At 40.3% G+C, this 24,401-nt stretch overlaps 2 protein-coding genes across 2 annotated transcripts in view; both read right to left on the bottom strand.

Moving 5' to 3' along the window:
• Positions 1 to 1,586: 1,586 nt before the first annotated feature.
• BCAS2 (BCAS2 pre-mRNA processing factor) lies at positions 1,587 to 13,314 on the bottom strand. The gene is made up of 7 exons (XM_054565041.1): positions 13,193 to 13,314; positions 12,992 to 13,084; positions 10,197 to 10,267; positions 7,872 to 8,033; positions 3,920 to 3,970; positions 3,199 to 3,279; positions 1,587 to 1,927 (listed from the first exon to the last, which is right to left on the bottom strand). The coding sequence occupies exons 1-7, from the start codon at positions 13,283 to 13,285 to the stop codon at positions 1,801 to 1,803; spliced, it is 678 nt and encodes a 225-aa protein (XP_054421016.1). The 5' UTR covers positions 13,286 to 13,314; the 3' UTR covers positions 1,587 to 1,800.
• A 4,235-nt stretch (positions 13,315 to 17,549) lies between these two features.
• The window catches only part of DENND2C (DENN domain containing 2C), a 69,530-nt gene continuing 62,678 nt past the window's right edge, over positions 17,550 to 24,401 (bottom strand). The window contains exons 16-19 of the mRNA XM_054565095.1: positions 24,175 to 24,280; positions 19,372 to 19,608; positions 19,045 to 19,131; positions 17,550 to 18,055 (exon numbers count right to left, since the gene is read on the bottom strand). Of these exons, the coding sequence (XP_054421070.1) occupies positions 18,024 to 18,055; positions 19,045 to 19,131; positions 19,372 to 19,608; positions 24,175 to 24,280 (462 nt within the window). The 3' untranslated portion in view covers positions 17,550 to 18,023. The remainder of the gene's footprint in view (positions 18,056 to 19,044; positions 19,132 to 19,371; positions 19,609 to 24,174; positions 24,281 to 24,401) is intronic.

Below are 24,401 nucleotides of genomic sequence, written 5' to 3'. Positions count from 1 at the left end.
TCTCAGCTACCTATCTGGCAATCGATTGTTCATATTTAAGAGCGGGGAGCGAAAACGCAGATTAGAAGCTTTGCGTGTTGCAGTTGGGGAGTGGTGTTGAACCTCGCTGCTGGGTGACCTGCCTGGGTCACTTACTGGGAGGCCCTTAATTTAAAAAACTTTAGACCTTTTCCCTTGAGCTACATTATCTCCAAGAGACTTCCAATTTCCTGCTGAGAGGCCAGACAATAGGGGATGGCGTGATGGATCACAGCCTCAGGATGCACCCATTTACATAACCATTTGCAATACAGAACCAGGGCTCTTGCCTTTGTCTTAATGCATCCGTATGAATTTCCTAGGGCTCCTGTAACAAACTACCACAAACTGGGTGGTTTAAGACAATGGAACTGATTCTCTCACAAACCTGGGGGCTATAAGTCTGAAGTCAAGGTGTCAGCAAGGCCATGCTTTCTTTTTTTAAAAACTTTATTTAGAAAGAGGGGAACGGAGGGAGAGAAACCTCCGTGTGCCAAAGAAACCTCTCTCACGCCCCCAACTGGGGACCTACCTACAACCCAGGCACGCGCCCTACACTGGGAATCAAACCAGCAGCCTTTTGGGTCGCAGGCCGGCACTCAATCCACTGAACCACACGAGACAGGGCAATGTTTTTCCTTGTAGGATGACAACAGAAGAGACCCCAAGCCAAACTATTGTCAGACACTGTAAAAATCAAGTTTTTTGGTGCATGTTAAATCTCTTCAGAAAAAAGCAACCTGGGTATTTGTCTTGAGAGCCTTATGTTAGCATGGTTTATGTTGCAAATAATAGAAAATCCAACTCAAAGCTACTTGCAAAACGGGCTATTGGCTCACGTATGGAAGGTCTACTGGTGGAGCTGGAAAACTTGCCGAGTCCATTGTCGTGCAGGTTTTCTTCTAGCTGCGTTAGGGCCATCCTCAAACTCCATGTAATTTCAGGAACAAGAAAGGGATCAGTGGAACAAAATTTTGAGTATGACCAGTTTTTAAACAACCAGAATGATCAGTATTTAGTCATTTGTTATTATTAGAACTACTGCTTTCTATGCAGTAATACCTCCTGAACCCAGCACACCAAACTCACCCAGGCCAAGGAAATACGCAAGCTTTCAAGTTGGCCACTCACTAGACTGGGACTTAGTAGCAAATGGTGCTAGTTGGGCTGTGAGGGAACATCACACAAGGAGGCGTCTGGCCAGGAAGAGAAATGACCTAAAATCTGCTCTCTCAGTCAAGGAAGAGCAGAACATACGATTTCCTTGGACTGAGAAGACGGTGCAGCAAACTGGCCCGGGGCCATGGTGGAATGCACGCTCTAGGGGTAATCATTACAAAAAAAGAAAAGATTCCAACATTTGCTGCTCAACCCCATCTTAAAAAAAAAACCAAACACTATTAAAATTAAAATGTAATTCTTCCACCATCATAAAAAGAAATATGTAGCAGTGACTTGTAAAGGTGCTTATATATGCAGACTGTTTATCCTTTGGTATATTACAAATACTTTTTCTGAATTGGGCAGGAAATCCAGTTTTTGAAGATCAAATGATTTTTTTATTTTTGAAAGTCTGAAGGTTTTTTTTAATCGCAAAAATATACCACCAAGTTGAATTTTTTATTTTGCTAACGTACAAAGAGAATATTAATAGCCCACTGTTTATGGTTTCTAAACGTCACTGACGATCTCCGTAAGATGCTGCTGTCCTTCACAGACCAGTGTCTGATCTGGAAAAGGCCAACCTGCCTTCCCTTCTATCCACCAAATTAATTTGTCTTTTCAGAAGTCTTGTCGGATGTTTTCTTTGTTGGCCTCTCCATGCTGCTGCTTCATTTGAAAGACTTCATTTTCTAATTGCACAATAGTCCTTTCAATCTCGTAATTCTTACTGACCAGGGATACCCAACTAAAATAGAAAACAAAGGAAAAATTACTCATTGTAAAATTTCTCTTAGAATTTATCAGATGTACATTTTCAGCCAGGAACATTAACACTAACATTCACTTTCAAGTTTTCTTTTGAAAAAACAGGCACAATTGGGGGAAGTGAGGAAAAAGGTTACACAGGGTCTCTCTGCAGTATTTTTTTTACAACTGCTTGTGATACTATAATTATTTCAAAATAAAATGTTTTATTAAGGAAATTAAAAAGAAAAGATAGGAAAGAGAGAAGACAGTATTTTTAATTAATTTACTTATATATTTTTAAGATTTTATCTGTTTTTAGACAGAAGGGAAGGGAGAAAGAGAGGGAGAGAAACATCAATCTGTGGTTGCCTCTCACGCACCCCCTACTGGGGACCTGGCCCACAATCCAGGCATATGCCTTGACTGGGAATCGAACTGGTGACCCTTTGGTTTGCAGGCCAGCACTCAATCCACTAGGTCACACCACCCAGGACAGAAGACAGTATTTTAGAGAGAGAGCGAGAGAGAGAGAGAGAGATTGATTGATTGATTTGAGAGCGAGAGCACGCGCAAGAGAGGAACACAGACATATGAGAGCAACATTGACTGGTTGCCTCCCATATGTGCCCTGACCAGGAATTGAACCCCCAACCTTTTGGCATGTGGAACAATGCTCCAACCAACTGAGCGACATCATCCAGGGCAGAGAAGATAGTATTTTAAATGGATTAACCGAAAAAGAGAGAAAACAGGACAAAAGCAATACTTAAAAATGGTGGAGAAATTTCTAGAGTTGATTAGAAAACATTTCAGGGATTTAAGGCAACTTCCCCTAGGGAAAAAACATCTCTAAGATGAATAAAAAGAAACACACATGCATGTTTGGAAGATTATATTTGCTTGGGGAAAAAATATAAGAAGATGCCTAATATACGGTATGGGGTAGAAAGTACTAAATCCCCCTTCTACAAACTAAAAATAGTTATTTTTTTCCCTTTAAAAACAGGTAGAATCCCATTCAGAGCAGAAACAATGGACTGAAAACAGGGCGCTCGGAGAAGAGAGTCAATCAGCAGCGATCTCGTTTACAGGTCCTGCACTGCCCTCCAGCTCCTGCCTCAGGAGGCGGCAAGGTGGTGAAGGGGCCTCAGACAACAGCCTCTCCTCGCAACTGCAGCGTCCCATTCCAGTACTGTTTGTATCAGGCCGTTAATTTTGATTTTAAATTTCCTAAGCAATTTAAAAGATGATGGAATTGTAGGTACTCACTTTGACTCCATTTCTCTTAATTTAGATCCAGCTGTGAGTTGCATGTTCTTTCGCTGCCAGTTTAAATCTTGAATATGTTTCCTGTAAAAAATATTATTTATACAGCTCACCTACATTTTAACATTTTCTGTTGACTATCATCAACAGAAAAAAAATCTAGTCAATATAATACATCTTTCATCCCTTGAAAAGAACAGATATGTGAAGTCATAGACTAATTCCAGGAATTTAACTTTCTTCTATAATTATTTTTCAATTAAATTTCATAAAACACGCTTATTGTGAAAAATTAAATGCACACCCATGTGCAGGTGAAAAATTGAAGGTCCTCCTCCCATGTGCTTCTCCTCCCTGATAACCGCTGTTTGGTTTTTGGCAGGTGCCCTCCCAAACTTTCCTACATGTGTATATGCACATGTGTACAGATTAGTTTGTTTTTAATGTTTGAAACCAGAATATACATGCTATTCTGCACCCTTCTCCCCTTCTGGAAGGTCCTTTCCAATGTCTGCAGACTTGTAAATTGCAAGTGACCTAGTGGAGTTGTTTTCAGGTCTGTTTCTCCGCCACTCAGGTGGGGCAAACCCAACACCAGGTGCTGGATACAGCGGATCAATCGTTTCCGCTCATGCGATTATAATCCACTGGTTCTTTTTTCTTTTCACTCTGTTTATTAAGGGCTCACCTAAACTTTATTCTGAAATAAGAGAAAAAAAATTACCTTAACTTCTGAAGCTCTTTCTGTGCATGTTCAATCATATGAACTAGATTTCTAGGGAGAAAAAGAAAAATCACAGTAAGGCATGTTGAAATCTAATAGTACCAACTGAAGGGGAACTATCTAGTTGACATAAGGTAAAATTTTCCTGCTTAAAAATAGTCAATATTGGATTGGACAAAAAGTCCATTTAGTTTTTTCCATAAAAGACACATTTTTCATTTTCACCAACAGCTTTACTGATTTGGATATTTTGAGTATGTTGGCTACCTCCCATTGCTTTTGGCTTTTAGTGGGTAGAGGCCAGGGGTGTGCGAAACATCTTCCAATGCATAAGACAGACCCACAGCAAAGAATTATTTGGCCAAAGTGTCAATAGTACCAAGAAAATTTGCAAACCACTTCTGACATGTTCAATCAGTTATAGCACCTTCTCCATACACTGCACAAACCGTTTTTGAGTTTCAGCTGCATTTTTACATTTCCTGAAATAATAAAGAATATATCAAAAATGTTGTGTATCTTCTTCCATCTTCAATATTAAATGGCTGCACAAAAATTCACCAATTTTGCTAAGTTCTCTTTAAATGTATGCTGATTTGACAGCTGTCACAATACAATGTAGCAAAAATTGTTTCAAATGAAGGTGAAGACAACTGAGCACTACTAGAGCCATTGTACAGCAAAAACTAAATTAACTTTTTGGCCAACCCAGTATTTACTGAGTGCTCATGTCAAACACCATGATAGACACCACATAATTAGCTAATTTAATTCCAGCAAGAATTCTTTGAGGTAGGTAGGATTATCCCTATTTCACATGTGAGAAAAGTAAGCTTAGAAAGGTTCAGTAACATAGTATCAAAGTTGAATCCTATTTCAGGTCTTTTAAAAGCAGTTCACTGACACTGATTTTGCGAAATTAAATTATTTCTTAGACTGTCATTACTTTTCATAGACAAGATGGGAAATATCTGATGAATATACCCTTTTAAACTCTCCTTTATCTTTATCTTGTCATTCTGCCCTCTTAGAGAGAAGAAAATCATTAACAGGGTGCTTACCCCCCCACCCCCATTTTTTTTACGATTTTATTTATTTTTAGAAAGATGGGAAGGGAGGGAGAAGAAGAGGGAGAGAAACATCAATGTGCAAGATACATCAACTGCATGCCTCTCGCACGCCCCCAGCTGGGGGCCTGGCCCCGTAACCCAGGTATGTGCCCTGACCGGGAACTGAACTGGTGACCTTTCGGTTCGCAGGCTGCTGCTGGCCCCTCTCCCTCTTAGGTGTACAGGTACCTCCTCAAATACTCCGTTTCCATTAAAACTTACCGCACTGTATCATAAGAGTGAACGGTTCTAGCCCCAGCTATGCCCTAAACAGCTGTGTGTCCTTGGATGACTCACCCGACCTGACATCAGGGGGGCTAAGCCTGCTTACCTGTAAAATCAGAGGCTGGCCCTGAAGGTGCCCCTTCAGTGGCAAGCACAGAATTCTCTCCTTATTAACAAAATGGTTTTTTTAAGCAGTTCTGCACCAAGACCTCTTAGAGCTAAAAGCTTTTCTGCCCAGTCTGATGCCTTCAAATCCTTTCTGAAGAAAGAAAATTTACTCTTGATAAAATATATTTCCTGTGGAGCAGCATCCACTGGCTTTGCAGGAGACCAACTATGCTCAGGGGAATGGCCAACACTATGGAATATTAAGTGATTAAATGAAAAACAAGGGATGCACACAGTACTTAGCACAGTCGCAGAAAGGAAGAGGGTAAACAGCGGCAGGATTTCAATCAGGGAAGACAAGGAAGTAAATTTTTTCTTTTAAAAATTATAAGCATGATTTTTAATCATCACCTAAGGATGTACTTTTTATTGATTTCAGAGAGAGGGAGGGAGGGGGAGAAAAACGTCGGTTGCTTCCCATACACGCTGTCTGGGGCTCAAACCTGCAATCTAGGAATGTGCCCTGAAGGAAACTGAACTCATAACCTTTTGGTGCAAGGCCGATGCTCCAACCGAAGCTCCAACCGAGTCACCTGACCAGAGCAAGGAAGATGTGAGTTGGGCTTTAAATGAACTGAATTTGGGTCAAACAGGTAAAAACATTCCAGGAGGGGGCAAGGCATGAGTAAAGGCTCAGAGGCAGATTTTATGATACTCATCAGAGAAGACTTTTTTGGCTGGTGTCCAAGTCTCCAACTGAGGTATAGCTTTGAATACCACGTTAAATAGTCTGAACCTTACCCTGGCCAGTAGTGGGACATTATTAAAGGTTTCTAGGCAAGCTCAAAGCAATGTTCTCTTCAGTTTAATGGGGCTTTTAGTGGCCCTGCATCCATGTTCTCTGCCATTCCTGGACTGTTCTTGCTCTCCTCTAACTGTCCAAAACTCTCACCCTTTCTTTCTTTTTAAAATATTTTATTTTTTGAGAGAGGAGAAAGTAGGGCAAAAGAGAGGGAAGGAAGCATTGATGTGTGAGAGAAACACTGATTGGCTGCCTCTCATATGCTCCAAAATGGGGACTTGGCCTGCAGCCCAGGCACGCGCCCTGACCGGGAATCGAACCAGCGACCTTCTACAGGCTGGTGCTCAATTTACTGAGCCACACCAGCCAGGGCCAAATCATACCCTTTCCTAATGACCTTTTTCTGGATATGTGTAGTTTTCAGGCTGCAGCACCCAGTGAAGGACTTCCTACATAGTGCCAAAAAAGGATGACTGGTTACTTGATACAAAATACCTTGTTTCTGCAACTAGATAAATCTTCTTAAGATCACATTTTTCCATTTTTAAAAATAAAATTAAAAAAAAATCTCAAATTTCTTAACCTTCCTGATCCCATTTTTCATTTATCCCCCATGTAACATAATTTACAATAGAAACTGAATTGTTTGTTCTGCAGTTTACCAAATTCTGGCTTTTGCCCACTGGATACTTACGTGGCCATAAAGATTTAAAACATAATTCTAAACGTATGAGAAAAAGCACTTATAACTTTGTGATTCTGCTTTCTTTCAGAAAACATATTCTTAATAAACAGTTTTAGCAGTCATGAGGTTCAAGGGTCTTTTCTCCTTAAAGTGCTAATAGACACTCCGGACTTTAGGGCTCAGAGGGGCCACGGGAATCACCTACCAAATACTACAAACAAGGGAATGAGCCCTACATAAACAACAAAACCTAAGCTAAAGCTGGTTATGTGGGACAGAAACAGGAGCTCAGTGGCTGGTTCTGGCACTTTGTTTCTGGAGTTCTCTCCTTACCGTCAATTCTTATTACTTGCAAATTCTGTATTTATGAATCTTCCTACCCACTCAAATTTATTTGTAACCTCAAAATTGGTACTTGTGTAAGCAGTGGGAAATCTGAGCAGCGGACAGACTCGTTCCCAGCTGAAGTGGAACAAGGAGAGGCTCTGCCTTCCTGTGTCCGGTCTCACACAGAGACGGCCAAAGGATGGACTTTCATCTGCAGCTCTGGCAAGTTACTTACACTTCTCAACTTTGTTTTCTTTAAAAAAAAAAAAAAAAAAAAATCAAGAAAATAGAATACACCAGGATGAGTTGTTTTTAGGATTTAAGATTATAATCTATGTGATACGTGTATATATGGGTAGGTACATATTTCTCCCAGGAGAAATGATACAGTATTTGCTTACTCAGTATTTGAGGCCACTTTTAGAGAACACATTACAATATTATACAGTAAACATGGTAGTTAGGCTTAGTCTCCTTCGTACACACACTCCGAGGTGGGTCTCAGAGACCTTTATATGGGCTGCAGTTCCGGGACATGGTTCCAAGTGAAAGTTCAGCTCTACTATTTTTATCCCATTTCCCCAACCCTGCTTTCCACATTCAAACAAAACAAAACCAAAAACAAAACAAAACACACAACAAACACCAAAGCTGCAAGTAGAATGGGTTTTAAAGGAACAGCAAACAGCTTCTTACTCATTATACACTTTCCAGGCATTGCAGCCGTGCTGGGACATCAGTTCCAGGTTCTCGATCCGGACCGCCTGATGCTCTAGCTGGGCCATGGAATTGTTGACACACTCTTGCCATGCAGTGATGTCATTTTTCTGACCTGAAGAAGGGGCTGGAAGCTCATATCTGAAATTAAAGAACAACATAACTACACAGCACCCCCAAACCTTTCTCTCTTCCCACCAGAACTCCTTTGAAGTCTATGCACTCTACAAAAACCAGACAGGAGACTGAAGATAAGATGTAGGCCTTACAGTAACGCTACTTATCCTAAGAATCAATTAACAAATGAGATTCAGCAAAATTCTATAGTCACAAAAATTGTTCACATCAATGTGAACTGATTCACTAAGCTATCATACATTTATATAAAGGGTTGTTATTCTAGCTACTAAATGGTGTTACTGATGAATACTTAAAACATTAAAACATCTGTAATACAGGAAGGGAAAAAAGTAAGACACACAAAAGATGATGCTATCATTTTTGTAAAACACACTACGGTCCATCCACCTTCCCACCCAAATACACACACCCCTCTCGAGAAAAAAACAGGCCTCACTCTATTCCCTCTGCACACTACCCAGTCCTTCCACGCTGAAAAGAGAGCCAGCAAGCACTCTTCATAAGTCTCAGCTCATTATTAGTGAGTTCCTACAAACTAAGTTTTCATTTTCATTTAAATATTTTTTACTAGAAACTGTAAAAACTCCAGTAATTTTCATGAAAAATTCAGGGCTATGCAACTGGGAGCAAGAAGGAATAAGCTTTTTTAAAAAAAACAAAAAGCTTTACAAATACCTTATAAATACAGTATTTTTCAAACCTGACTATAATCTAAAGAAACATTTTAAACTGTGATCCACTATACAAATACATAGCTGAACCAACATTTCACAGAACACTTACCTTTACATGCAATGCATTCTGACATTTTCTATCCTATTTTCTTTAAAAAGTACTGTCGTATCTTACTCAATTTACTTCACAACCTGCTGCTTAATGGGTCATCAACTGTGGTTTGAAACACACTGCCCTAAAGGACCAATGATCATGAATATTGTTTGAGCAGAAGCACCAGGAAATGGGAGAACTGAGGAGTCTTCGAAGTTGCTCTGCCTTTATTACCCAGGCCAGGTAGGAAAGAGAGGACAAGAAAAGAGAAATCTAGTCCTCTGGTTCCACAGACTCAGATCCCTCCTACAATCTATTCACATACTGAGAGGATAGCCCTTCTTCCCCAGCCCACCCCCGCCAAGGACTTGGCTCTGACAGATTACTTCGTGGTTCTCATTATTCCACAGCATTTTAGAGCTGAAAGGACCTCAGATGTTAAGCAATCCAATTCTCCATTTTAGAGGGTGTTTTGGTTTTTTCCCTGAGGAAGGGGAACGCGTTTTGTAGTGAAGTGGCACAGGAAGTGAGATGGGGAACCAAAGTCACACCCTCCAGGCGCTCCGCGTTTGCTAAGGCTGCCTTGTAAGTGGGAGGCAGGTATCATCAGAAGCCACCAGACTCACTTCAGCAGTGAAGAACTATATGCCAAATCAGGAACATTTCCCTGGGAATTTTTTTTTAAAAGATTTTATTTATTTTTAGAGAAACAGGAAGGGAGGGAGAAAGAGATGTGTGAGAGATATACATTGATCGGTTGCCTTTCACATGCTTCCAACTAGGGAGCTGGCCTGAAACCCAGGCATGTGCCCTGACTGGGTGTCGAACCAGAGACCTTTCAGTTCGCAGGCCAGTGTTCAATCCACTGAGCGACACCAGCCAGGGCTCCCTGGGAAATCTTAAACATGAACTTCATTACAATTTACCATTCCCCTGTGGCTGGATTTTAAAACACCTGCATTTTTGTTATTTATTTTTTTAAAAGATTTTATTTATATTTAGACAGAGGGGGAGGGAGGGAGAAAGAGAGGGAGAGAAATATCAATGTGTGGTGGCCTCCCACAAGCCCCCTACTGGGGACCTGGCCTGCAACCCAGGCATGTGTCCTGGTTGGGAATCGAACTGGCGACCCTTTGGTTTGCAGGTGCTCAATCCACTGAGCCACACCAGTCAGGGCTAAAACATCTCATTTTTAAATAATGGTGCAAAGAATTATCTTTGGACACTAACACAAGATTATATGAAACCCTACTACATGAAAAAACATATATAAAAAAAGACGAGGGTTTTCCTTTTCCAACATTTGTTTTAGCACGGCTACTGTAGTTTTAAGAAAAAATTAAGATGAAAGTAAACAATGATTTGAGCCCAGCCGAACCCAGAAATAGGACTTACCGTTTCATACTGAGCAATTCAATTGGTTGTCGGGCAGCCAGTCTTTCAAACTCATTTCTCATTATGTCGGTCTGATGTATAAATTGGAGAAAGAATTGTTTCCAAAATCATACAAATTAAAATTAACCACCACTGAACAAATAATGAATCTAACCTACTTAAATATTTACATTTTATGTTATCCATTATAACGGACCACTCCCCTTCTCACAAATCTTCTCTGGGTTAAATGCTCTCTAGGACCTAGAGAACACGGGCGCACACTTCGTATGTAAAGGGGCTCCAAGAGCAAAGGATCAATCCTGGATAAGCGGTTCTCAGTCCCAGGAGCACAGAAGAATCAGCTGGGAGCTCTGAAAGCAGTTCCGATCTGAGCCACAGCCCACCTCTCTCACCCAGTCCCACTTAATTGTTCTGGAGTGGAGACCGGACATGATTAAAATTGTTAACTCACCAGTCGCTTCTAAGGTAATGCCAGTGTTGAGAACCGTGGATCTAAGTATTCATTGGGGGAGGGGAAGAGAGGGCTTGGGCATAAAATAATTTGCTTTAGGGCTATGAGCCTAAGCCTATAGTTTCTGTTTTGATCCTGGCTGCTATTTTCACACTGTACTCTTTGCAAAGAATGGGGAATGGGCAAAATGAACTGGTTTCTGCCATCTGGTCTAACAATTTTACTGGTGTTAAAAAAATTGTACAACTCTATTTCTTTGGGGTCCAATGTTTCAGTCAATATCCTATCCCATTCGTTCTGCACATTTCCAGTCCTGAATAGAAATTACTGCTTAAGGAAATATTTACAGTAGTATCTGTTATCCCACGTAATTTCAGCTTTTTGAAGGCTTCAACTTTCTCAACGATTAGACTAAAGAGTAAGCAAAAAGAACCTTCCAGAAGTCACATTCCTTGTTTAACAGTTTTGCATTAATCATTTCTTATTGGAGAAAGCCCCTTTTTTGACTACTGCTCAGTTACACAAAGTTCTAAGAAAATGTAGTTAGCTAGTTTCCCACAGAAAGCCAGGGTACTCTTAACTAGAGGCTCTGCACAGTGACAGATAAGGAATAATAACTAACAATCAGATAGGAGAGACACTATAAAGACGCAGTACAAGCATCTGAAGCTATTAACACAGGAGCCATTACCTAACTCACATGGCCAGTAAATGACAGATCTGGGCTTTTAACTCAACTCTATCCAAAGACTGAGCTAACACTCATGGGGCTAAGTTAGGAAAAGAACTCTAGGCAGGCCTGGCACATGCTAAGCATTCATTAAATAAAACTGCCTTAGAAGTTCTTTAACTGATGAATATTTGGGTGCCCATTGTGTACCAGGCGCTGTTCTAAGTAATGAAGATACAGTGGGTGAAGAAGACAAAAAAGATTCCTGCCCACAGAGCATTCTCATTCAAGCTAAGACACGTAGGCCTTCTTCAACTATCCTAGGTAATGCAATTCCCAGGTGCTGTATCACATCACTACTTCAATTCTTTTTTAGCTTTAGCAATAATCTAATATTCTGACTAATTTGTCTGTCATCACACTCTACAATGTATATAACCTCCATGAGTATGGACCTTGTCTATCCTCTGTCCCACTACCTGTCACAGGGAATACCTTTATAAATAGCTGTTAGCCTTGGCTGGTGTGGCTCAGTGGACTGAGTGTCAGCCTGCAAACTATAAATAGCTGTTAAATGAATTAACGAAGAGCAGTTTCAAAGCCAGTTTAGGATGGATAGGGGCATGAGCAAATCAGTTGGCCTTAGTTCCAGTTATCACATCTAAAAAATTGGAATAATAAACAACTATACAGTTCACAGTGCTATTTTTAGGACTGAGAGAGCAAGGAGCCCAGTACACTTACAAGCTTCTATTATTAAAAAGGATTAAATAATCAGTACAGTAATTATGAAGATAGGAAGCATAAGTTGTATTTAAGAGAGCTAAGGAAAAAAACTGGTTCAAGTGTTTAATAGTTTGTGATTGAATGTAATTTCTGAAACTTTCAGAGATCACTCTAATAAGAAAGCATCACTGTACTTAGTTCTTGATGTGGTACTATCTATATTTGGGGAATACTTTTCAAAAAGCATGGGAAAATAGCATATCATAGGGACATTTCTCTCCTACTTAAAGCTTAGCCATTTTTTTTTTGTTACTTTAATATAAATACTGCGTTTAATGACAATTCTTTCATAAATAGTTACCTATAATGGGGTAAAAAAACACCAAACATGTATACACTAAAATGCTTAACAGAATTCATTAATTTAAAAATATTTTACATTTAGTTTAGCTGATTAAACCCTAAGTAGTATCTTGGGTGCACTTCTAGGTTTTATAAATATGTAAACAGTATATTACGTAGATATGGTTGGCCCCTTCCGTCACTCACAATCCGCAAATACCTAGGCTTTATACAAAGGCCGCCCTCCAGTGCTTCTCAGGAGCTTAGGTAATAAGGCCCAAACACATTTAAAAACACTAGACCATTTGTTTTAGAGTGGACCTCAGCGCTTAGAGGATCCCACTGAGAATTTACGCAAGGAACCTAGCTCAGAAAAACGTACACACTCACTTTTGCACTGTTAGGTAATTCGCAGAGCCTCAGAACGTCATTCTGTGACTCTCAAAATAAGAATCCGGAGAAGGCTTATCTATCTAGATGTTTTCAATGGACTGACAGTATTTGTGCAAACTAAGCAAGTTTAAGGCGGGTAAGGCTCTCAATACAAAACAAAGACTCTCAAGAATCTTGGCCCATACGCTGGGCTCAAGACATCACACTTACTTCAAAAGCAGAATAATCCGGCGCTGTCAGGTAGCTCAGGTAGTTCTTAGTAGGTCGGTATCTGCGAGTTTCCTCCTCCACCAACGCCGCAGCCTAAGAACGGGAACAGGGGCCAGGGTGGGGGCAGTAAATTGTAAAGTGCTTCTTCCAGCCCTCGGGCTGGCGAGCGCTGAGTCACCTACGTAGACACTCCGAACTCACCGCTTCCCTCACACCAGGGGCTTCATAACCTTGGTCAAAATACGGCAGCGCATCCACCACAACCTCTCCAGCCACCAACCCAGTACCCGCCATGCTTAAGTTCACTGGAGTTTTCTGAGTCTGCGCAGGCTCAGGCCTGTTTCAGGACGCCTGCGCCTGCCGCCGTCGATTTACGTCGCGTGCGTGTGGGCTTGGCGCATGCTCAGTTGTTCATTCGGAAGGCGCTCTCCCCCGGCTGCTAGACAGCGCCGGGCCATTTTGTTTTGGTCGGACGTGACGTCACGTCGTGGTTCCCCAGGCCGTGGTACATCTCAGCCTACTGTCCCCCGCCCCTACCCGGCACCACTCTTCGGCTTCCGACGCGCGGAGTAATTTGTTGGGCAGTGAGACTTTGGGTTTCTTCCAGGACGCAGAAATCTGGGAGGGAATCTTTTACAACTTTTGGAGGGAACTGGCTGCCAGATTTGGCGAGGAGAGAGAAACGGATTTCCCACCTCGGTTTACTCATCTAACCTTCAGCCTTCTCCTTCAACTTCTTTCCCTTCGCATTTCCGTGTCCTGCGCACCTTGTGCTCGGCGCCCTGAGACTCTGTGCATTGGATAAATGCAGTTTTCTTCACAGATTCTAGAAGTGGGCGCCAGTCTCCAGGTGAAATTCAGCAGCTTTATGGTATAACAGAAGGAACCTGCTCTACACCAAGGCGAGACTGATAAATTGCTCACTACGCCAGCTTTTAAAAATCCTGTCATTTTGCCTTTAAAAAGGCGTTTATAAAAATGCAATCATTTTATTGTTAGGACACCTGGTAATAGAATATACCCTGCCCAGCGTGCAATTTAAACTCAAGCTTTGTCTGCCAAGGGCCTGGAAATGTTGGCCAGTTATTAAGCCTGGTCAGTCTAGGGTCAATTGGGATTATCTTTTTAAAAAATGTATTTTCAGAGAGAGGGGAAAGGAGGGTGGTTAGCTCTTACTTATTTTACTGGTTTTATTGGGGTGACATTGGTTAATAAAATTATATAGGTTTCAAGAGTAGATTTCTATGATACATGATCTGTATATTGCGTTGTGTGCCCACCATCCAAAGTCAAATCACCTTCCATCACCATGTATTTGCCTTCCTTTGTAACTCCCCAACCTCCCTTCCCTCTGATAACCACCATTCTGCAATCTCTGCATTTGTTTTATATCCCATATCAGTGAAGTCATATGGTTCTTAGCTTTTTCTGACCTATTTCACTTATCGTAATATTTTAAAGGTCCATCCATGATGTCACAACAGCAGTGTTTCACCTTTCCTTGATGGCTCAGTAGTATTCCTTAGAATATACATACTACATCTTCTTTATCCAATCCTCTCTCAAAGGACACTTTGGTATTTTCCACATCTTGGCCACAGTGAATAGTGCTGCAATGAACACAGGGGTACATTTATCTTTGCAAGTAAGTATTGTCAAGTTTTTCAGGTAGACACCCAGAAAGGGGATTGCTGGGTCACCAGGTAACTTTATTCCTAATTTTCTGAGGAACCATCAGACTGTTTTCCATAGTGGCTGTACCAGTCTACATTCCCACCAACAGTGAATGAGGGTTCCTTTATCTACACAATCTCTCCATAACTTGTTATCACTTGTCTTGTTGATAATAGCCATTCTAACAGGTGGGAGGAGGCATTTCATTTTAGTTTTGACTTGCATTTCCATGATAGCTAGTGAAGTTGAGCATCTTCTCATATATCTGTTGGCCATTTGTCTTCTTAGGAGAAGTGTTTGTTCAGGTTCTCTGCCAGTTGTTGGTTTGTTTGGTGTTGGTTGTATGAGCTCCTAATATATTTTGAATATTAACTCCTTGTTGGAGCTGTTGATTGTAACTATCATCTCCCATTCAGTTGGTAGCCTTTTGTTTTGTTGGTGGTTTCTTTTTCTGTGCAGTTTTTAGTTTGCTATAGTCCCATTCATTTATTTTTGCCTTTACTTCCCTTGCCTTTAGGATCAAATTCATAAAATCTTCTGTAAGACCAAGGTCCATGAGTTTAGTACCTGTGTTTTCTCCTATGTAACTTACTGTTTCAGATATTTAGGTCTTTGATCCATTTGAATTAATTTTTGTATATGGGAAAAACTGCAGTCTAGTTTCATTCTTTGCATGTGCTTTCCAATTTTCCCAGCACCATTTATTGAAGAGGCTCTTTTCTCCGTTGTGTGTTTCTGGCTTCTTTGTCAAAAATTATTTGCCCATAAACATGTGGTTTATTTCTGGGCTCTCAGTGCTGTTCTATTGGTCTGCGTATTTTTCTGCCAATACCATGTTATTTTGATTATCTGGCTCTGTAGTATAGTTTCAAGTCAGGTAGCGTGATACCTCTCGCTTCCTCCTTTTTTCTCAGGATTATTTTGGCTATCCAGGGTCTTTTGTTCCATATAAATCTAATGATATTTTCTTCTATTTCATTAAAAATGCCTTTGGGATTTTAAGGGGAATTGCATTAAATCTGCATATTGCTTTGAGTAGTATGGCCATTTTAACTATGTTGATTCTTCCAATCCATGAACATGGTATATCTTTCCATTTCATTGTGTCTTTTTCAATCTCTTTTAATAATGCTTTGTAGTTTTCAGTATACAGCTCCTTCACATCCTTTGTTAAGGTCACATCATTTGTTAAGGTTATTCCTAGGTATTTTGTTCTTTTTGTTGCAATTACAAAAGGAATTGTTTCATTTTCTTTTCCTGAAATTTTATTGTTAGTATATAGGAATGCAGTGGATTTTTATACATTGATTTTGTATCCTGCAACTTTACTGTATTTGTTTATTGTTTCTAATAGTTTTTTTTTTATGGAGTCTTTAGGGTTTTCTATATTCTAGGATCATGTCACCTGCAAAAAGTGACACCGGATTATCTTTTCACCTATTAGATAAATGTACTAGCTATAGAGTTAAGTGAAGTAAAATACCTTTATATCATAACGCAATTTTATTTAAAATTCTCCAAGATACCTATGGAATTTTTGTGTTTTATTCATTAGAAGAACTGTAAACAACATTTTATACAAATATTGAGCAATTCTTTTACAAACATGTTCAGAATTCATAAAACTTTACAAAAACAAAATAAAACAGACCTAGGAAAAGGAAGCAGCTTCAGATCACAGGGATAAAATACCACCCCCATTCCTGAAGCAAAGGCCTCCTCACAGAGGCATGGCCAGGATCCACCACAGTAATAACTCCTACCCCATTTTATAAACACTCACTTCCCAGTTACTAATTTTCCCCTCAGGTTGAAGTGTCAGATGAGATCAAACTGGGAGATATCTGGTAAAAGCCCCACTGGGGTAAGCTGCTTGATTAACATTTAAAAAAAGACATAGGTTCAGTACTATTTTCTGGACCCACCTCTATAGGAATTGTATAGCACCGCTGTTAAATGGTGTCTGCTTCAGATCCACACATGCACACCTGAATGGATGTCATGACAATACTGTACAAGTCAATAAATTGTATCCTCATATAAATTGTAAGGGTTTTTAAAGTTTGAATAAATATTTTTATGCCAGTTAAAACCATCAGCAGGAGTTGAAGAAAACTGACATTTGCTATGACACCAAAGAAAATTGCACCATCACGGACAAATTCCTTTTCCAATCACTACTGCTACTTTAGATATAAAAGGTTGGGGTGATTATGTGGTGTTGTCCCAGGAAATGTTCATATTCTGACTCCAACTTAATTAGAGCAAAAAGCCAAACAATTCTAGGGGAACCAAAAAAAGAGTCTCATCTATACATCTATAGTTTGAAGTCCCTTATCCTCAGAGCTGAGTAGGCTCTGCTACACTTCAGCTTAAAAGAAAACTTCCTCAATAGCTACAATCCCACGGAGCTCAAACTTCCACCTGCAGGACTAACCAACTATCTCTGTGTTCACAAACTGATACTCCTGGCTCTGTTGTGTAACTTTGGACAAGTTATTTAACTTCTTCAAATTCCAGTCTCTTCATTAGTAAAGTGGAGATGCAGATATCTCAGAAAGTTAAAGACAATAAGATGACATGCATACATGTACCACAGTGCATGGCATATGGTAGACACTAAAAAAATAAAAGGTAGTTCTCATGCTCTTGAAAGGGCATTTCCTATTAGTTCTATTCCAAAAAGTTTAATGTTGACACTTGAGGGATTAGCTACTCAAGTACCACACAATGTAGGAGAGGAGCTCCAAGATGTCTACTTTTATAAGATGCTCACCAACAGTATAAATAAATAAGGCTTCCACATAAGTGAGATTCCCCTAGACAGAACATTAGACAAAAAAAGGGGAGAGACTGATACGATAAATATATTTCTAAGCTCAACTCAAACAGCCCATAGGTTTAAAGCTGCCATGGTATTTCAGTGATGAGAATTATGTGTGTAGGGCTAGTGTTCACTACTTCTATCATGCCTCCCTAGTACCTTAAACTCTGCACTTCTCTCATTGTGCTTCTCTTTGAGCTGTTTTTAAAAATTGCAACACCAAATCTTCCCCTTATGAAAGACAAGTGCCTTCATAGGCTAAGCACAAAACAAAGAAGCCCAGGAATCAAATAAGGCCACTTAAGAAAAAACTGGAGGCAGAGTAAAGAGAGCTTTGGTTCCATGACTCCTAGCAATTCTCCAGTGATTACTAAAGCAGCAACAGGAGAATCCTCCTCCAAGAATCTGGCCTGCTCTGTAACCTTTTCAACTTCCAAGGATCTTGTTGAAAACTTCAGGGCATCCTGACTCTTGGGAAAATATTTTCTTTGGCACTTTCTGTCCTATTTAGGATGAGACAGTCAATTGAAGATTTCATTTCTTCTGCAGAAATTTCATTTTACTTCCTAAAGGGAGAAAGAAGTAGAGTGAACTCTCATTAGTTCATTTTTTTTTTTTATTGTACATTATTTAAGCCCCATTGGGGTAAGCTGCTTCATTGACAAGCGGCCCAGGAGTAAGCTGCTATCTCAAGCTATCAGTTGATGTGTTTAACCGCCTCTGCCCCCTGCCCTCCCACTCCAAGTATCTAATTGCAGAGGTAGAAGAGAACGCAGACACCATCTAATCCAGTGGTTTCCGACCCTGTCTATAGGTTAAAATCACCTGGCCTGCTCTGCAGAGATTATAATACTGTACTCAGGGCTGAGAACCACTGATCTAATGTAATCCCATGATATAAAGATGGAACAACAGCCCAAGACATAATTTGTCCCTGGTCTCTCAACTCATTAAGGACAGGGCCTAATTTTAATTAAGGGCATATATTTCAAACACCAACGTAACTACCATAGAATGTAGGATCTTCATTGTTTTGAATAATTAAAAGTTAACAATAATTGAACAGTCATAAACAACCATATTTCTTTATGCAGTGTAAAATTAGAGTCCTGCAGGAAATCCTCTTTGGTTCTGGATGCCCTCTAAGCTGTGGATGGACTTTGGGATGGGGGCGTTCATGAACACCCTAAAATTATATGGGAAATTTGTATGCTCTAAGCATATTTTTCTGGGAAAAAGGTCCACAGTTTTTATAAGATTCCCCCAGGAATGTGGCCTAGAAAAGATGAATAATCATGATATGCAAGTTCTTATATCATAAGGGAGTTTCAAGTGAGGAAAACAGTCCCATGGCAAACTCTGATGGAGAATCTCAACGTCTGAGAAAGAGACTTCTTTTTCTCCAAAACACTTTGGAATTAGAGGTCATGCTTTCTGGGCAGCATATTTGGGGTTTTATTATTGATCAGATTATAAAGCTTTTTGCAATGGGGCGTGTTTACTGCAAAAGCTTTTCTCAGTTACATTTTTCTAACAGGAAAATACAGCAACTCACCAAGACTCCGCAAAATTCTGTTCACCCCACTGGGCTCAGACTCAGGAATCGTCTCCAAATACTGCAGAGCCCGGACCTCAAACAAACCTATGAGGAAAACTCATGTTGGTGAAATTGTCCAATACTCAGGACTGAAAATCAATGAAATAAAACTGAGCTCACAACTATGTACCTCTATAGTTAAAATAACATTACAAAAAATATTTGCCATAATAAACAACTCAGATTTTAAGCCCTTGTGCCTTTATGCTATTTTTTGTTGACATTATTTTCCAACTTTCCAAGTGCTCACTGAATATAAAGGAAGAACTTTATGTGGAAACTGACCTTTCACCCCACTTTTCCGAAGCTCGCGATCCTGGATGAATCCTGCAAACATCTGCGTTTCCATGAAGAGATCCAGGAAGTGGCGAACGCTTCGGGAGGTGTGGGATTTACGGAATGGCTCCCTTTGGAACACACGCTCCCCACGCTCAGTGACAGTCATGTTCAGAGAATAATGTCCCACCAGCTCCACGAAAAACCTGACAAATGCTTCTGATACCAGAGAGTTGAGTGTCACGTCTGCTGCAAAATGAAAGCAAGCCAAGAAATAGTCCTCTAAGTTTTGTGTTTATGGGAACACTGGCTCTAGTGATGAAAGTGGTGCCTAGGAAATCATTGCTTAAAGGAAGGAGACTAAACCTAGGAAAACTCATTCTTAGCTTTCTTGAGCTCTGCATGACCTTCAAAAAGCAAATGGCTTACATTCCTACCTTCAACTTCTTCCCACACATACACTCCTATTACATTACTGATATGCAAAGCCTGGCTTGCATATCTGTGATTTCACTGAAACTGTTCTTTCTGAGGCCACCAGTGAGAACCAGGCAAATTTTATCTGCTTTTCTATTTTTATTCTCCTTCAAAGTCTATGCTGCATTTGTGCTAACCTCCTTCTCAGACTTCTGGTCTCCCACAACTATATGCTCTCCTGATTTCCTCATTCCTCTCCTGCCTTTATGACCAATCAGTTTTCTTTCTTCTTCTCCCTCTTCCTGAGCACGGTCCTCAGCTCACTTCTCAACATTCCTTTCCTAGCTAATCGGCATGGAGATAGAACTAGCTTTCCATGTTGGTAATTCCGAACCTTAGATCTCTGGCTGGTATTTCACCAAAATTCACCTTCTACGGTTTCAGATTGTCTATGGATGAGCATCGTTTTTGGCTGTCCCATTAGCACTTAAATTCCATTTGTCTAAAAGTCACCACATAAGGTCCTTTTGGGAAATTGGTAGAATATGAATTGAATAAACAAACAATGTTCCAAATCATATTTATTAAATTTCTCCATCAAATCAGTTTCTCAACTTTCTCCTTTCATATTGCACCATGATTACTCCATAGTAAATAATTTATTGAGTGCTTAAGGTATGTCAGGCACGGTATTGTGCTTTTTCAAATGTAATCATCCAATGAGGTAGGTATTGTTACTTCCCTTTTACAGATGAGGAAACAGAGAGGCTCAAAACACTCTCTGGAGTCGTCTCATCTAGGACAGTGGAGAAGCTGCCCGACTCCCAGGTCCGTATGCCACAATATGTCGCCTTCCCGGTTCCGGGCTCCAACCTCAGACTCAGCTTAGACTCTTCCTTTTCCTTCCGTATCCAATCAGCCTTTTTCCCCCCTTCACAATGCCTCTTGCTCTTCACCAGGGGCTCCAGCCTGAGCTAGGGATCCGAAACCTGGGTTTAGTCGGCATCCTATGAAGCAGCGCTACGAAGGTGGGCACTTCACTGTACCTCTTATGGCTGCTCGTTCTGTGTCTGTATAATGAGGTGGCTGGTTATGCGATCTTCAAGGTCTCTTCCAGCACTACATTCTGATTTTAACCTAGATTTTTATCTTTTGTTCAACGGACTTCTCTTTCCTGTGCAGCTGAGGATCCATGGTCCATTACTGCTTTTATCATCAACAATTTTACCCCACTTTCCCATCCCCTCCAGTTATTATCCCATTTTTTTCCATTTTGCCACAAAATTTCTTGGAGGAGTTGTTTATAACTGCTGTGCCCACTTCCTTATATGTAATTCCGTTTTTTTTAAAAGAATCGTGTTTTTCTATAACTTGTCTTCCATTCTTTGTTTCTGGTTTAATGTATAGATTTTGTATATTTTGTATATCCTTTCACATGTATGAATATTCATAAGGTCAGCAGGGAGGCGAACAGGACAAAGCTTAAAACAACATCACCTGCATCTCTGAAGCTCCCTGTGCGACAGCCTCTCAGGGGTGTTCTTCCTTTATTCTCCAATAGAGGGCGACGATTGACTGGAACTTGGTGTTTATCATTCCCCTGCTTTATATTAGCTTCACCACACACATACCCAGCCCCAACAACGTACTGTTAGGTTTTGTGTGCCTTGAACAAACAATATAAAACATTATATTCTTCTGCAACTTACTGTTTCAGTCAATATGTGTTTTTAAGATTTCTTTTTAATGTTACACTCTCAATGGACAGTTAGGTTGTTTTCAGTTTTTTGCTATCACATGTAATAGCACAATGAAAAGTGTCATACTTGTTTCCTAGTTATCATGTGCAAAAGTTTCTCCAGGGTATCAGTATAAAAAATCAAATTACTGGGCTGTAGGATATGTACATACACCTTTAACTTTACAAGACGGCACCACATTTTTTCCACAGTGATTGAACGAATTTATACATCCTCACTGACACTTGATATCGTCAGACTTTCTAATTTGTGCCAATGTGGTGGGTATAAAATGGTATCTCACTGTGGCTTTCATTTCTATTTCCCTGATTTTGATGAGCCTGTATGTATCTGTTCCTATTTTTATTGGCCTTTCTTGTTTCCTCTTCCATTCCTTTGTTAGTTATACTTGTTGAAAATGTCTTCATCTACTTTGTAGCTTTTTAAAAAAATTTCTTTTCCATGGTGACCCTTGATGAATGGAAATTTTAAAAATTTAACAAATTAATCAGTCTTTTCCTTTATGGTTTGTGTTCTTGGTGCTACATTTCAGAAATCCATTATTGGCCCAAAACTAGTTTCTTCTATTCTTTCCTAAATATTTTTTGTTTTACTCTTACCATTTAAATCTTTAATTACTGAAATCAATCTTGTGTATAATGTGAGGTATAGATCCATATTCATTTCTTTTCTCATGAAAAAACAGCCGCCCCAGGATTATTTACTGAATGGAAAAATCTCCCCCGCTGACAGGCAGCGCTGGTGCCGACACAACACGTCTCCTCAGGCGTGTGCGCTCTCTGTGTTTTCCATGGCTCTGTTTATTCTGAACCCAAACCAAATGATCTAATTGCTCCTTTGTGACTAACCTTTATGTTTTGTAGGGCAAGTCCTTCAATCTTGTTCTTTTTCAGGAGTGTCTTAGCAGCTCTTGGCACTTTGCACTTCCATTAAAACTTTACAAAAAGCTGAATGGCAGTCCAATTCTCTCTTGAACCTTCCCCAATCCTGCTTTCTTCTCATCATTTAGTTGAATCTGCTGTGACCAAGATCTCCTTCCCATTGGCAAATCGACGGGGCAGTTTTCAGCCTTCATCTTACTTGACCACTTCAGAGCATTAGACATAACTGTTTGCTCTTTCCTTTATGAAACACTTTCTTCACTCAGCTTATACAGTTATCATACTCCTGGGTTTTTTCACACACATTCTCCTGGTTTTTCTTCTGCTTCACTTGCTGCTCTTTTTAGTTTCTTTTGCTGGACTCTTCTCCTCTCCCCAACTGCTGGAAATCTAACCCCACCATTCCCACCAACCCAGGGCTCAATCCTTAAATCTTTGTCATTTTCTGAATCTGTACTCACTCATAGGGTTATCTCATCTGTTCCCACAGCTTTAAAATAGCAACTTCTAAATGTATGTCTCTGGGCCAAACCTTTCCTCTGAATTCCAAGTGCATGTCTATGAAAGCTTACTTGATATCGCCAGGTGGATGTCTGCTAGGTAGTGGATGTCTAATGGGTACCTCAATATTAAAAACTGAACTTTTAATTATTCCTCTAAACCTGTTCCTTCCTTACTGTTCCCCATCAGCAAATAGCCTAGTGTTCCTATCTGTAAAATGGTTAATTAAATAGTGACACTTGCTTCCTAAGGATATTACAAGGATGAAATAAGATGTAAACTAGGTGCTCAGTACAATGCCTGGTACGGAGTAAGCCACCCTATAATTATTATTCACCCATTTATTCAACAAATGCTGAGTATCTGTATACCTATTGAATGCCGTTGAGAGCACTGGAGATGGAAAACAAAACAGTCACTGTTCTCATGGGACTTAGATCCTAGCACATCAGATGATGATGATAAAAGCTATGGAGAGAAATATGGCTGGGGAGGAAATGGGTGCAATTTTATTTTATTTTTTTAAATTTTCCTTTAGAATAGTCTGAGTTTTCTAAGTGCTTTTCATTCATTTGTTTTATATTTTCAGATTCCACATATAAATGAGATCATTTGGTATTTGTTTTGCTTTGATTTATTTCACTTAGCATAATACTGTCTGTGTCTACCTGTTGTAAATGGAATGGTATTATTGCTGAGTAATATTCCGTTGTGTATAGACACATCTTCTTTGTCCATTCATCTGCCAGTGGACATTTAGGCTGCTTCCATATCTTGCCTATTACTAGTAATGCTACAGTGAACATAGGGGTGCATACACCTTTTTGAATTAGCGTTTTTTGTTTTCTTTGGATAAAAACCCAGAAGTGGAATTGCTGGGTTGCATGGCAGCTCCATTTCTAGTTTTCTGAGGAATCTCCACACTGTTTTCTGTAGTGGCTGCACTAATTACAATTCCACAGGATGGGACACTCGCAGGAGGGCTCACTGAGACAGTGGCCGTTGAGCATGGGAGGAGGAGCAGGAGCTGGGCGGCGATCGGGGGAATGCAGCCCGTAAGAGGGCCTGAGCAAGTGCCAAAGTCCCGAGATCAACGGGGACCCGCACGGCACAGGCACATCAGAGGGTCGGTCAGCAGGGCGGCTGGCGGTAAGCTTTCCCAGGCTCACACTCTCACACTCCCTCCGCGCACCCGTCAACAGGGCCCTGGGCATCACTGCCTCGGCTCTAAGTCCCCAGACCCCGTCACATACCTTGTGTAAAGCTCTGCTCCTGAGCCAAAATCTCATTTCGTTCTTCCAGAATCTGCATTAAGGCAGCCTGGAGTTTTGGTGGTAAAATTTCATCCTCATCAGATACCTGAAGAGAAGAAATGGAAATTTTTCATAAGCTTTGAGAAACATGCACTAGTTAGGGCCCCCAAATTCCCCAAGTGACGTTGGCTGAAGAGCCTGAAGCTCCTTTTCCTACACTGAGCAGA

Source organism: Pteronotus mesoamericanus, unplaced genomic scaffold (assembly GCF_021234165.1).
Source record: "Pteronotus mesoamericanus isolate MK-2021 breed Mesoamerican mustached bat unplaced genomic scaffold, CSHL_Meso_final scaffold_99, whole genome shotgun sequence".
Classification (NCBI taxonomy): Eukaryota; Metazoa; Chordata; class Mammalia; order Chiroptera; family Mormoopidae; genus Pteronotus; species Pteronotus mesoamericanus.
This window is presented reverse-complemented; position numbering and strand designations above follow the sequence as displayed.

What these genes read in the sequence shown, in the direction of transcription:
- BCAS2 (XM_054565041.1), bottom strand. Translation starts at nt 13,285, where the DNA reads ATGGCGGGTACTGGGTTGGTGGCTGGAGAGGTTGTGGTGGATGCGCTG. An exon ending in CCCCTGGTGTGAGGGAAGCG is followed by an intron (nt 13,085 to 13,192) that starts GTGAGTTCGGAG and finishes TCCCGTTCTTAG; the next exon opens with GCTGCGGCGTTGGTGGAGGA. An exon ending in CGGATTATTCTGCTTTTGAA is followed by an intron (nt 10,268 to 12,991) that starts GTAAGTGTGATG and finishes TTTATACATCAG; the next exon opens with ACCGACATAATGAGAAATGA.